Source organism: Myxocyprinus asiaticus, chromosome 15, assembly GCF_019703515.2.
Source record: "Myxocyprinus asiaticus isolate MX2 ecotype Aquarium Trade chromosome 15, UBuf_Myxa_2, whole genome shotgun sequence".
Lineage (NCBI taxonomy): Eukaryota > Metazoa > Chordata > Actinopteri > Cypriniformes > Catostomidae > Myxocyprinus > Myxocyprinus asiaticus.
In genome coordinates, this window is record NC_059358.1 from 43,556,343 (window position 1) to 43,571,796 (window position 15,454).

Consider the following 15,454-nt stretch of genomic DNA (forward strand, 5'->3'; position numbering starts at 1 on the left):
TACCTAAAAGTGTAACATACCTGGGCATTCATATTACACCTAAACTGTCATAGCTTTATGACGCTAATATCGAACCATCAATCTCTCGCTTTAAAGAGGATCTTATAAGATGGTCCAAACTTCCAGTTTTTATTTCAGGTAGAATAAACCTTATAAAAATGATAATACTTCCAAAGATTTAATACCCGTTGTCTATGACCTTTCTAAACATGACAAATACTGATATTAAGGATCTTAACGGTGTCATGTCTAAATTTATCTGGGATAATAAGTGACCAAGAGTTATATTGCAGACCTTACAACTACCCACGGATGGAGGCGGGTGGGCACTTCCAAATATTAAATATTATCTATGGGCTCCTTTTAAACTGGATTGATAAACCAAAAGACACGCTATGGATAGGTATAGACCAACAAATTTGCAAACCGATTTCCCTGATAAATATACTACATCAGAAAACCCAAAACCCCAACAATGTGAAAGAAAACCCACTTATTTTTAGAGTTATTCAAATGTGGTCACAGATTAAAAGGTTTCTCGGATACAATCATAGTTTACATATCCTATCCACACTAACTGATAACTTAAATTTCCGTGACACCAGTATGGGCTCACAATTTAAAATTTGGTCTCATGCTGAAGTATACAGGATATATGATCTATTTCACAAAGATTTCTTGATATCATTCGAAGAGCTACAGGCAAAGTATCATATTCCTAGAAAAGACTTCTTTAAATACTTGCAGATAAGACACTATGTTCAGGCAAGGCATGGTAGTCTCAGTTTAAAGAGTTCTGACTTTTTTTAGACACATTTTTTCTTAAGAACCCTGAAATTAAAAATTTCATATCCACATTTTACTCCATGATATATCAACATAAAGCAAATGATCTGAATTTACTGTGCAAGGTATGGAGAACCTGAAATATGACATTGACGAAAATGTTTGAGAGAATATTGTTAGATTGCCATTAAACATTTCAGTCAGAAACAGACTTAAAGAAATGCAATTTAATGTTGTACACAGAGTTTACATATCTCCAAACAAATATGGAAAGATAAACAGCTCTGTATCCCCCCAGTGTCCCAAATGTCATAAAAGTATTGGCACATTCTTTCACTGCCTTTGGGAATGTTCACTTATTGCACAATTCTGGAATAATGTTTGTGAGAAATTATTTATAATATGCAAGCAGAAGGTCACAGCCTTTCCGTTAATGTGTCTACTGGGAATATTACCCCCTCTTACTCTTGCTTTTGGATACTTCAGATGTTATTTAAACCTTACTGATGTTGGGTAGAAAAGCAATTATGGTTAAATGGGTTGGTGCTGAACCCCCCTTTATAAAGGATTGGTTGATTCTGATTAAAGAAGTTATACCTCCGGGAAAATTGGGATATGTATTGAAGGGTGAATCTGATTTATTCTATAAAATGCGGGCAAATCCCTTAAAAACTCTTGGCATAGACTGCAAGCTTATTGGGTACCCCTGACTGATATTATATTCACTGTGTAACATTGTAACCCCGATTCTGACCACTGGATAAGTCTGGATATTAATACTGAACTTATCTCTAGATAGAGAACCTAGAAGACAAGGTAGAAACTAACATAACATTATCAAGTGTTTTTTATCCCAAATATTTATACAGGTGGGCCACTGAGTAAATAGACGTTTGTATAAAATTTGTTTTCAAACAATTATATAAAATCAATAGTAATAATAATACAACTAACACACTTTAAGTATAGTGTAAAACTTAATGTTGATATTAAGTGACAAAAAATATGGACTAAAACTGTACATACAGTTTTATAGAAACATTTATGTAAAACATCAGTTAGCGTTGTTTCCCAGCAACAGTCCGCTGAAAATATTTCATTTACAGTAGCCTAGGTGTAAAAATTGCAGCTTTATCTCATGGAAATTTTGTGACTGCGGCAACATTTGTGCCAAATAACATTACGTGGCTCATTATGTGTATCGCAGCAGTTCCAAAATGCAATGTCCACTGTGTGGAGTTAAAAGGGTGTTGTTTTTTTCCCAAACATATGAGGTTTTTAAGGTTAACGGTCTACTGAGTTTTAAATCAACAAAACCTACCTCCCTACCCTAAACCTAATCGATAGTGTCATAAAAAGCAAATGTAACATGAAAAACACAATTGCTGAAGCAACCATGTTATTTTGTGGCGCTTCTATGACAGTAAAAATATTTTTGAAAACATTTCTTTTTTATTTTTTACCCAGATGTTCTGAGGGTGGAACGGCAGTTGGTGTACTATTTAGAAGAAAAAAATGCACAATTATCATTTTATTTACTTGAATTACCGTTTAAATGGGTAGTGAAGTACATATTTCCATTGCATTTGCCATTGCATTGCTGAGAACGTATCTCCTGTTCACATTAATGATAAGAAACTGGCTGAAAACATTTCAAACATGCTGTACTGTTGCTACCTGGATACCTTGAACTACATACAACAAGCTTAATAATACAACAAAGCTGGCTGCAGTTGATTTTTTTAAGTTTAGTTTAGGACTAAACAAAAACAAACAAACAAAAAACAAATTCTTGTCAATGGAACGTCTTTGCAAACAGATGCTATAACAAAACAAAAATATTGTGTCTCCTCTGAAAAGAAAACTTGATAACTTGAGATGAAGCTTGATAAAATCATACTCACCATTTCTTTAAATTTGTTCACAATAATACAGATATTATCTAGTCAATGTATGTACAGTACATAAATACTCTGTCATCATAATATTGAATTGACACGGAAGCCGAGTGTCATGTTTTATAGTTACTATATACTGTATATTTTCTGTCTGTCTGTCTGTCTGTCTTATATTAATATTATATATTTTATATTTCAGGACTTTGTCATTTTTTACACTCATATATAGTAAACTGTAATTAGTTACTGTAAAGAAAGAGAGTGACATTTTAAATATCATGATGATGAAAGTGTAGTTTGCATAGCTGGGAACATTTGAGATGCCCTGTTCATTTAAATACATTCAAATTTAGCATGTGGATTCTTTTAGTGGGGTTTTGACACTGTTACATAACAGAGCCAGCATGATAAGAAACACAATTTCAAACCACGAATATTGAGTAATTTGGCAAGTACTTCAATAAAATAAAGATTCAGAAAATGTAATGTCTCACAGGGTCGATACTCTGCAAGTGCAATACTGGGTGTAATCTGATTACAAAGTATCTAATCACTTTTAAAAGTAATTCTAATTGCTTAAGACAGAAAGTAGCATTTCTAAATTCTTGTAATCAGATTACAGTTAATATATTTTAAGAACATTACTTGGGTTACACATAAAAAAAAAAATATGTAGAATGTATTCATAACATGTTCATCTGTTTGCACTTTTGAAGAGTCACCAATGAGTCATTGTAAGGGAGAAATGAGTGAATGACTTGTGTGCAACAATGAACGAGGAGGAAATATATTATTTTTAATTCATTGAACACAAACTTCTGTGAAAAATGTTTTAGAAAGTAAAGTAATTAGTAATGTGATTACTTTTTCAATTAAGTAATAAGCAAAGTAATCTGATTTCAATTTTTAGAGAAGTAATCTGAAGTGGATTACCTTTTTGAGTAATTTATCCAACACTGATGCTTTGTTTCTCAACACAAGATGACCCAAGTGATAAAAATGCATCAGGGAATTCCCACACCTCATAACTGATACAAGGAAGTAAGCTGAAAAGACTACACGTGAGAACACTTTTTACTATGTTAAGTGTTTCTTATTTTAATAAACAAGGATTAGTATCCAATTTACTAATTACAAAATGACTCTGAACATTGAAAACATGACTGGTCCCTAATCACTGTAATGAACATAAAACTATATCAGAAATGATTTAACAGAGATGGGCCACTTCTATTTAAATCAATGGGAGAAACTGGAACACTCAATCAAGGAGCTCTGAGCGCCCAACAGTCAACGGATGTAGAAAGGAAGCCCCGCCTTACAGTTAAAAGAGCCAATCACCTTTTAGATACAGACATTGTCTGTCAATCAACTAGAGAACGCGCATGCAAGCCGGGAAAATTACGTTTTTTAACGTAATATGAGGTAAAGAATCACAATTTATGATACCAGTATTGTCAGATTATATTGCTGATTTGAAATGTGTTCTTTGATCGTAATCTTGACCAACCGTTTCTGAGATTTTGGTCTTTCTCCATTCAAGTAGATAGGAGCAGCACTGGCATGACTGGAAATAGCCTCCCTAGAGCGTTCCAAAGATGGCCGACAGTGGACTGACTTGCTAGAAAGACTTTGGCTATATATAGAATGCCCAAATGAAATTACAGCTTCTGTCCAAACCAAATCTTTCGCCTTTAAGATAAGGTACTGTTTGCTACAAGTTAGGAGCAACAATTGATGCAATATGCACCTTTAGAAAGTCTAAACACACGTCTGACTTTCTAGTCATACATAATTACCACATGTACTATGTGATAAGTCATTTAGGTTTAAGATAATTCACTTTCAAAACCTCCAAACCACCAGAGTCAGAGACTCTATATATTTTTTTTTTTTTTTTTTGTTTTAAGTGTCTTGTCACGTATTGTCCAAAGAATTGGGGAAAATTTAAAGAATCAGAAGAACTCTCCCTTGGACTTCAGTTTGAGAACTTCTGCGGCCAGCTGCTGTGGATCTTTGAGCTGCGGGAACATTTCCATAACTTTGTCTACGTGATGCGGGTTGAAAATCGCATGAAGCTTTTTCCTGAGCTCCTGTCGTTCCTCCTGGAAAGCGCTGTACTGTGGCATGGCTGAGAGCTGTTGGCTTCCGTAACTGTCAGCAGACCTATGGAAGCTTGGACAGGGGATAGGTTCTGGTAAACTGGTTGTCTGCATTGGTTTTACATAGCAAGGGTAAGACCAGCTGCTCGGCTGGATGTAAGCGGGAAGACTGTAATTCTGCACAGGGTTGGACAGAGGTAGAGAGCTATAGGCACTAAAGTTTGGCCCATTGTTGGCGAAGGAACTCATGTTGTCACAGTAGTGCTGGCCACCTGCGGGTAAGGCTGGGTTTGAGGAACCTCCACATCTACTTGATATCGATGGATGACTGGGTCTTATCCTATGTAACTCTTCAAGGCTCTGAGATGGCTCTGAAAAGGAGCCAAGTCCAGAGTCGGAACTGAAAATGGATGAATGGTTTGTTGGGAATGGAGGTTGCAGACTGGTTGCTTGATGCAAAGGCTTTTTTGTGGAGAAAATCTCGTCCCAGTAATGGAGCATAACATCCCTGCTGTCGTTTCTCTCGGGATCCAGATTGAGCTTCTGCTCCAGTTCTTGATCCAAAGATGGAGAGCAGGACCCAAAACCAGTGTCACATCTTTGGTACATGCCTTTAAGTAAACCAGTTCCTCGGCAGTCCTCTTTAAATCCAGACAGTTTGGCATTTTCTCTGAGCTCATCGGCTAGAGAGCGCTGCAACTGGTTAGTGCGCTCTGGGTGGTAGAATTTACACTTGATACCATATGTGCACTTTTTCCCTGAAGAGCAAAAAGTAGAGAGAAAGAAGTTTGTCACAAGGTCTACTTCCTTCTATTCACAAACCACCTTCTTTTTTTTTTTTTTTTTTATATATCAGAGGGTTTATAGGAGTTAAATTTAAATTAGTGGTCAACTGATTTGGGATTCTCAATGTCAGATACTGATACTGATATCTGTCTGATCGGTGATGCATGGTTATATACTGTAGATACTGTACATTATAAGGGTGTTTCTTCAACTTTGGGCAATTTCATGTCCAACAAAGAAGTTGTTTGTGTTTGTAATGTAAATGTAACATTAAAACTGACTTAGAAACTTTATACCAGGCCTTTTTTTCTGCTTTCTGTGCAATCGAAAAACATCAAATGTGCCAAATATTGTCTGATTAAATCAGCTTGGCTAATATCACTTATTTAAATGTTCAATGGCTTGAACAACCTGTTCCCAACTACTTACCATATGGACAGAGTTGGCGTTTGTGGTCTTGTAACATAATTTTTTTCCGAAGGAAATTATCTAAGTTGGGTCCATGACGGCCGAGAGGGTCATCAGGTGGCATAAACCTGGGGAAGATGGGATGCCTATAGTTTAGACAAGTTTAAAGGAAGTTGAACAGAGCAATTCAAACCTAGCAATTCTTATGGAATAGCAAATATTGTCAGGTTGTAATGACATACTTGTCATTGACGAAGGAATACATGAGCAATCTTTCCTCGATGCAACGCTTCCACTCAGGCCGTTCACTCTGCAGGTCCCGATATGTGTCGTTGGACACGATAACACCGTCCAGGTCATGAGCTAGCTTGACAATGAACCGGTCGTCGTAGCACACCACACGCTTTCCGCCAACCCGTCGTGAAGGCGTGAACACAAGGATCTTCTTCCTCTCAAGCTCTCCTAAAACATGTTGATCTGGAAACGAAGACAAAAACGTATTTAATTCCAAGGGAAAACCCCTTCTGTTTTAAAGGGCATTAATTCATGGCATTTTAGCAATGATACAGGATTGGTAAACACAAAATCTCTTTTTTCATTGGCAGGAATGGAGTTATTTTGGTACCGATTCTACTAACACTTAACGATTCCAGTTCCTTAACAATTCTATTAATGATTCAATTAGAACTTTTGAGGAAGTGGTCAGTAATTCCATGCAATAATACATGTCCCATGAGCCTGGAGTACACATAAAACTACACTAGTCTTGCAGCATGTTTGTTGTTGCTTGAAAATCTTTTGGTTCCAGTATTTTGTTTTGAATGGAACTGGTTCTTGATTACCAACCTTTCATAAGACAATAACAACAAGTCATTAACAGAATACCTTAAAAAGTATTCAAGTAAGCAGAGAAGATTTAGCTTGTGTACTCCCATCCAGAGACAGCTAATTTCACTTCACATATGGGTATTTGTTTCATTCACATCAATAGCTCATCTTTGATTTGATACCTTGTTTGACCGGTCCTCTACATCACAGAGATACAAAACAACAACACTGGTTATTCCCTCACATGAACGTTCAATATCCTCCTAAAATAACCACATCAAATGCTATTTTGGGGAGCTGTGAAACCATAATATCCCCCAGAATCCAGTGTCAGTGTCAAATGCCAAAGTCGATAGAACTGTTCAGTCTGCAGTCCTAAAACCCAGAAAATAATTTGCATTTTTGAGCCATGTATTCCCTCTGGGATTTTTCAGTGGGTTTTTAGAATGGTGGTTTACGATTTGAGCAAAATAAGGTCTGTGGTTCATATTAGCTGCCTGAGTAGATTTGCACTAGCTGTGCGTAAGGTCTCACTTAAAGGAATAGGCCACCCAAAAATGAAAATTCTCTCATTATTCACTTACCCTGATGCCATCCCAAATGTGTATGACTGTCTTTCTTTAGCAGAACACAAATTAAGATTTTTTGAAAAATGTTGAAGCTCTGTAGGTCCTTATAATGTAAGTAAACAGGTGCCATCAGGCTGCTGGCTATTTGACAGTCCAAAAGTCATATTTAGGCAGCATAAAAGTAATCCACAAGTCTCCAGTCAATCAATTAATGACTTCTGAAGCAAATCGATAGGTTAGTGTAAGAAATAAATTGATAATTAAAACTTTATTAACTTTAAAAAAATCGCTTCCTGCTAAGTTCAACTGCTGTTACGCAACTGAAAAACATGGTAATGTTAGTAGCTCCCTACTCCGGACAATCGTTGCAAAAAAACAAAAATTCTTAATCAGCATGTCTAAATATCTAATATCTAAATATCCTTAAAATGTAAAACATCCTGAAAAGGTATATTTACTTCACAACATTTTTATTTTTTTTTACTGAAAGCAAAATATAGAGAATAAACCCGGTTTCATGTCAAGTCGTAATAATAGTCCATGAAAGAAAAATTGTTTTTTCCTCAGCGTAACCCCTAACCCCAAACTTAACCATGATTCTAGTAGGAGAATAACTTTTGTGTACTGCATTACAAAAGAAAGAAAACATTGGGATTTGGAACGAGACAAGGGAAGCGTACTACAGGTCAATATGTCATTTGTATTGCAGAAATAAATATGGAATGAGTAACCGAAAGTCTTCACAGATGTTTCCTTTCCTAAATAAAGTGTTTGATAGGAGGCTTGCTAAAATCTGATAAAAAAAATTATTATTTTGTTGCAGTGTAAATTATAGGCAATTTATTTTTGCATCCAATGGAGGTTTTCGCCTTTTAGACAAACTGGTCTCTGATGACTCATTTTTCCGACAAGGGCCGAGGGAGTGTCTTTACCTGAAATGGGCACATCAGGCCTGGGCTGCTCTTTTCTCCAGGAGGGCACAAACACAGTGATATGCCTGTGTCCTCGCTCAAGGAAGTAGTTGACTGCCAGCTCAATCCCTCGGCATGAAAACACTTCCTTGTTCCCATGACTGAAAGAGAAAAATAAAAAAATTATAAAGACGGAAAGATAGGGAGAAAAACAGAGACTGACAGAGTATTTTCTAGTCGATAAGGAAAATAAATAATTGGAGGACAGCAAGAGAGAAAAAAAACAGTGACAATGTGCATAACATATTTGCATAAAGCATTTTTTAAAGAAATAGTTCCTCCCATTTGTTTGTAGCAATGATGCAACTAAAAGACAAGCTAAAACACGACATGATTTGCATAGCCACAAAATGTAATACTACACGACAACTACAACTATTGTAGGATGCCTGCCACAAATTTTTATTGTACCACTGATAAAGAAAAACTGAGAAATGATGTCCCATACAAACGATCACAGGATTGTTAAGTATGATGCAATGTTTGTTTTGACTGGGGAACTAAATCCAATAATACAGTACACACAAAATACAAACAGCAATTTCCATTACATTATGACAGATATTGATGCATCAATACAGATCAGTAATAATACTTGTTATCTTAACAGCTAAAATATGATTATGGAAAGAGAAATTACACACATATACATATACATTATATATATATATATATATATATATTTTTTTTTTTTTTTTTTTTTTTTTTTTTACTTATTAGCCTTTCTTTAAATAGAAAGCCTGTCACTGCATCTTTTTTTCCATAGAAAAAAAGTGAATGGTGACTGAGATTATCAGTGTCTCAAATTCTGCTTTACATCTCCTATTGTGTTTCACTGATGAAAGACAGTCATACGGGTTTGGAATAGCATGAGGGTGAGCAACTTCTGAGGCACCCTGCTACTAAACTCTCTGTGACTTTACTTTATTAACAAACTTCAAGGAAATACTTTCAAGACCATTGCAGAATGCATGACCAAAAATGTGACTGGGTGTGTTGTGCGCAAGACTATGGGCCTGGCCTACAGGAAGTGAAATGGTTAAATATGTGTTCCGGGTGTGATTTGCATGGAGAGCAGAGAAGCATGGACAAGGGGAAGTAGAAACCTGTTCAGAGGAATTGAAGTTTTAAGCTCAAAGCCCAAGGCAACACGTGAGCTGGCCAGTATACACTGAACTGGGCTGGGTGTTGCTAGAGAATGAGTATTCCTGAACAACAATCAACACATTCACGTTTCAATGCCATAATTCCAATGTAATATTCACAATTGTAAAAAAAAAAAAAAAAAAAAAAAATCAGCTTCTAATACACTTTAACCAGCTTTTACAGTGCAAGTATTGTTACAAAAATCAGAGACTAACCAAAATGTAAATGTATATTATGCAAATGATTAACCACAACTGTTTCTTTGCAATAGTTTGCATTCCTCTTAGTCTTCGTATAGTTACCTCATAAAACAAACTACAGCAAGGGAATGCAAACTATTGCAAATAAACACAAAACTTATAAAGGGACCACAACTTGTATTATTGTGAGGGAACACAAAGCTTACTTCGAGGGAATGCAAACTATAGCGAGGGACTGCAAACTGTTGTGAGGAAGCCCAAACTATAGCGAGGGAAAAACAAACTATTGCAAAGGTGAGCAAAACGTATTGCGATGGAATACAAACTATTACGAGGGAACGCAAACTTTTGCAAGGGAAAGCAAACTATTGCAAAGGGGAGAAAAACTTATTCAGAGGGAACGCAAACTATAGAGACGGAATGCAAACCACTGCAAAGGGTAGAAAAGCTTACTGCGAAGGGCATGCGACTTTTGAGAGGGAACGCAAACTATTGCGAGGGAAGTAACTCAAACTATCGCAAAGGGGAGCAAAACTTATTGAGAGGGAATGCAAACAATAGCGAGATAATGCAAACTATTGCATATGAAAGCAAAACTTCTTGTGAGAGAATGCAAACTATTGCAAGGTAATTAAAAAACGTATAAAGGGAACACAATTCCCCCCCCCCCCCCCGAAGGAACACAACTTATTATTTGCAGGGAAAACACAAAACTTTTTTCTCTATGGTAACAATCAATCTGGAAACCTGACAACAATCTGGAAAAGTTCACAATCGGAATGCACTTTTCCAATATTCTCAAGGAACTGCATTTGTAAGGGCAACTTGTTGATACTTGTTAAATTTGGAGACTTTTAGAGACTCAGAACTCTAAATGATTGAGAGTTCCCAATTCATCTACTGTTTTGAAAGTCTAAGGAAATTCTACATGTTAATTTTACACTACACAACAACTTATTCTCCAGAACAGATCTACTGTAGAACCAAGAGCTCTTCTTGGTTGACTGCACTATGATCTGTTACATTTTCTGTATCTTTTTTTATTTTTTTATGTATTTGGCAGAAGCTTTATCCAAAGCAACTTCAGACCAAATGCAGTCTACAGGTCTGTTTAGACCAAATGCAGTCTTGCATTAAAAGAAGCCTTGAATGTCTCTAGGCATTTTTATTAAAAGACTGAGTTCTTTTAACATGACATAACATCTTAAATATGGTCAAAGGTGTCTGTCTAGCACGTTTACTTAGAAAAACATTTAAAAAACAGCACACATGGATTCAAAAACATGTCCGAATGCCCCCATACAGTGCATTTAAGGTATACATTTTTTATCAGCGCATGTTCTCTGGGATTCAAACCCACGACATGTATACTGTACATTGTATTTCAAATTGTATTGTAATGCATATAGTGAATATAGTATTGTATAGTATAGACTACAAAAATCTACATAAGTGAAAAAAGCATTGAATAAAGTGCAAGAAAAGCGATTTATTTTTATATGCACCTCATGGCCACATTGCTGCCATCGATAACTATAGGTTTCAAGTTGTTGTCGGGTTCAGTGGAGTCCTCCAGTGCGTCTCTTGAGCCTTTTCCCCTTGAAGAGCTTCCTCCACGATACAGCAAACTGAAGCCACTATCATCACTGTCTGAGCTAGAGGAGCGCATGGCCTTCGCCCCCGAACGAACCAGCTCGCCCAATACTGCATTGGTGTCTGTGCCCAGACCGAGCTTCTGCAGGGCAGCCTTCACCTCCTGTTGAGAGTAACCCAGCTTACGGAAGAAATCCACCTTCATCTGCAGGTCAGAGAGGTCAGGGCCATCTGTAGGTGAACAGTAACACCTCGACTGCATCCTGATGTTTGCTGTATGCGTGATACTCTCAGTGGAACAGCTCCAGTGTTGTCCATATATGCTACTCAGACATGTTCCTCTGGCATCTGAATGAGGCTGAAATACAAACATATTAACATAAAGCATATTAAAGTTAATTAATTTAAAGGTATTAGAACAAACACATTAACTGTAAGCAAGCTAGAGTTTGGAATGAAATGAATGGGTTATATCCATCCATCCATCCATCTCAAAAGAAATATAAGCAGGATAAGACAGTTATAAGGCAATATTGCATTTCATAACTGATGTGATTTAATCCAAACACAATCATAATTCTTTTGAGTCTTCAATAAAATGAATTTTAAAGGTGTATTTGAAACAGTACAGACTGATTGGAGATCTTAATTTGAAGCCAATTCTGAAGCATCCTAATGGTAGTTTTCTTTTGGATTCCAACATAACACAAAACTAAAACTAGATTGTTTCCACCATACTTCCCTACATTACTATAATGCATTACAATAGGAAAGAATTCCCATGGAGGATATAAAAAGTTAAATAAACAAATTGTACGTGAATACAGTATATTCAGAATACATGCTATATTACATACCATACCATGGTATATATACAGAAATGACCATAGTAGCACCATCTGAAACCACAGTACTTTTTTGTAAGGGGAAGATAAATAATATCCATTAGGACTATTGATTAGCTTGCATACAACTAAAGGCTCTTGTATGACTCTAATTTGATTCCATTAGGATTCTTTTGGATTGCTTAAAAATAATGATGGCGATTCCAATAGGAATCCTGCACTCATTCCTTAGCTTTTGTGGACTAGGCAAGGCGTTTTAAATAATTAAACTGCTGCTTGGAAAACTTGTGGCAATGTGATTGGGAATGCTGTCATAGATTAACTACTTTTAAATCACATCACAAATGAGACAATGTACGGTTTCTCTACAGTTCTTAAAGAATTATGCTGGCACAGATACAGTATAATAAAAGTACAAAACAAGATGTACATCTACACAGCGACAAACTAGACGGCTTGGCATTATAACCGACGCTATTTAATACATTCGCGTCGCGTCGCGTCGCGTCGCGTCGCTCGCGTGCAGTGTAGACTCGGTGTTGTGTCGTGTTTTGAACTATTCGAGGAAGTTTTGATTTTAAACGGTTTGTACTTTTGAACTGAGAATAATACAGCGTCGCTATGAATTGGATCTAAATGAGTTTCTCTACTTATCTAAGATGTATTAGACGTAAAACAGAATAAATAAGACCTACCATATTCTTCAGCTGAGAGTCATCATTAGTGATCTATAACGCGTTTGACAGGTCTTGAGCTTTATGACGTGTTTTATTGGAACACCTTTATTCATGTACTTCCTGCTTCAGGTAACTCCACCTGTTCCACCCCCAGAGAGAGAGAGAGAGAGAGAGAGATCGATCATCATGGTTCTAAAAATAGACCCATTTTCTTTCAGCAAAATACAAATCCATTTTTTTTTTTTTTTTTTTTTTTTTTTTTTGGTGAGGTTTGAAGATTTACAAACTTACAATACAACAGAGGTAGACGAAGTACACAACTCCATTACAAGTGAAAGTTAGTAAGACAGATTTTTACTTAAGCAAAAGTACAGAAGTACTTGGTTTTAAAAGTACTTAAGTATCAAAAGTACATTTCCTTTTTTATGTCAACGCATTGTTTTATTATTGTTGCATTGTTGTATGCAATACTTACAATACCTTACGCCTCTGAAGCAACCTACTGAATACAATGACTAGATTCTGGATAAACTGAGAATCACGATGTTTTTGTTTCAAATAAAGATCATGATTCTCCCACGATTCTGAATGCCAACTAAAGAAAATAACATGTCATTTACTAGAGGTTCTGACAAAATATTATTTGCTCCAGTCTATTTAAAAATGTTTGAATGATTCAATGACTCACTCAAATACTTCACTTGTTTCATTACTGGATGAATCAGCATTTTTGAAAGAATCTCTTGAATGAATGATTCAATGACAATGTAATTGGTACAATCATAATTTCAAGTGTCAAGTTACTTTCAAAAGGTGTTTGCCCTATTTTGATTGTAGACATCAGTATATGCAAACTGTAAACTTTTATCCCAGTACTTCTGTGATAATCTGAACATTTGTAACGCAGAAATAAATAATGATACTGTGTGTTAGAAAAGACTGTTTATGAAGCTGTTTCATACCTATACATGATAACTGCTCTCTCTGGCTCAGCGGCAGCACCAGCGCAGATTTGAATGTTCCGGTGTGATGTTTGTCAAAGGTTTAATAGACAGGCGAATAGTTATCATTTAGGAAAGAGATCGTGTGGGTGTTTGAATCAAGATCACGATCTTTTTATGATTTAATTGTGCAGCTCTACACATAACTATAGTAATTATGCAAGGTAACAACAACAACAACAACAACAACAAAACTATAAAAGTTACAAGATATTAACTTATTTAACTCTTAAGCTCATTTACATTTGAATTCGCGCTTTTGCATGCTAACTAACGTAATTGTCGAACCTTACCTATGCGTTAGCAATGTATCCACAAGGCTATGGCAACTTGGCGGACAAAACCATAAAAAATAATTTGACCGACCATACTTCATACTGAAACTTTAGCTCTAAAGCACAGATAATTTAAAGCTTTCACAAGAAATTAAAAGTTTACATACCTCAATATGCTTCCGCAGGTTGGACGGCGAGTTTTTGAAGGCTGTGATATGATTTGTTTTAGGCAAACAAAGAAAACATTTAAAATGAAACGAATCTTTAACATTTTCAGAAAACTGCAACATATTTTCTAAGTATGGCCATGGACGCCGAGGATCCGCCGTCTTCCATTTTGCCAACTGATCAGTGTTCAAAAAATGCTGGGAAATCATTGAACTTCACGTGACCCTACAAGAGTGATTATTGATAGGCTGTCTGTCACCTGCAAAAAAACAATCACGTTTCAGAGAAGAAAAAAGGCAGCACCTGCTATCTCTCCTGAACGCCGCCAGAGGTCGCCATCTCCAGAGTACTAACCCTTCCTACGTGAACTACATTTCCCATAACCCTCTACTCAGACTGATTACTCACCCACCTGTTTCATATTATCTCTGTCTATTTAAGTTCCCTGTTTACACGCATTCAGTGCAAAGTCTCGTTCTGCCAAGTCTGCAGTTCTGGGTGTTATTTACCATTACTGTGTTCCCTGTATTTTGACTCCTGCCTGTTCATCATATTTCCCAGCCTGCTTTCCCATGATGCATGAAATTACATTAAAACTGGTCTTTTCACGAACAACTGTGAAACATATTCAGACAGTGCACATCATTACCCACACATGACACAATATTTCACTTTAAAAGTACAAGCATTCTCTTGTTGAATATTGTTGAAACTAATATCATGTTGAATATTTAATTGAAATCATGTTTGTCTTTTTTTTAGACAATAACCTGTACCACCTTTCATCAGGGGGGAGTAAGCAAAACTCCAGCTGTATAGGCAACGTGCAGCTGTACAGACAACAATTTATTGCCTTCTAAAGTAGGGTTGCCACCCATCCTGTAAAATATGGGATCATCCCAAATTTAAAGATGAAATTCTGCGTCCCGTATTAAATCAATATTGGACACGATTTGTCCCATATTTAAAGCTGGTCAGATGGCATCACGGCGAATTTCGTTACAGATTGAAAATTTTGCCTACTGTGGGTAAGGGACCATCTGAAAAGTCCACATATTGTTTTAAAATGTGCTAAGACTGTGGAGGATGTGGTAAGGGACCATCTAAATATGTCATCCCACCAGCCCCAATATATATACATACTGTATATATATATATACTGTGTGTGTGTATATATATATATATAGGTGTTTATAATTAT

The 15,454-nt window shown here is 36.2% G+C and overlaps 1 protein-coding gene across 1 annotated transcript; it reads right to left on the bottom strand.

Moving 5' to 3' along the window:
- Positions 1–949: 949 nt before the first annotated feature.
- On the bottom strand, positions 950–14,406 carry LOC127452531 (ribonuclease ZC3H12A-like). The gene is made up of 7 exons (XM_051718045.1): positions 14,253–14,406; positions 12,828–12,948; positions 11,200–11,645; positions 8,310–8,449; positions 6,223–6,457; positions 6,002–6,108; positions 950–5,544 (listed from the first exon to the last, which is right to left on the bottom strand). Exons 2-7 carry the CDS (start codon positions 12,828–12,830, stop codon positions 4,640–4,642), a joined length of 1,836 nt encoding a protein of 611 aa, XP_051574005.1. The 5' UTR covers positions 12,831–12,948; positions 14,253–14,406; the 3' UTR covers positions 950–4,639.
- Positions 14,407–15,454: the final 1,048 nt, after the last annotated feature.

Excerpts from the sequence above, each read along its gene's own strand:
- LOC127452531 (XM_051718045.1), bottom strand. Across the intron at positions 6,458-8,309 it reads GCCTGATGTGCCCATTTCAG|ATCAACATGTTTTAGGAGAG; the intron begins GTAAAGACACTC and ends CTTCGTTTCCAG. Across the intron at positions 6,109-6,222 it reads TATTCCTTCGTCAATGACAA|GTTTATGCCACCTGATGACC; the intron begins GTATGTCATTAC and ends CATCTTCCCCAG.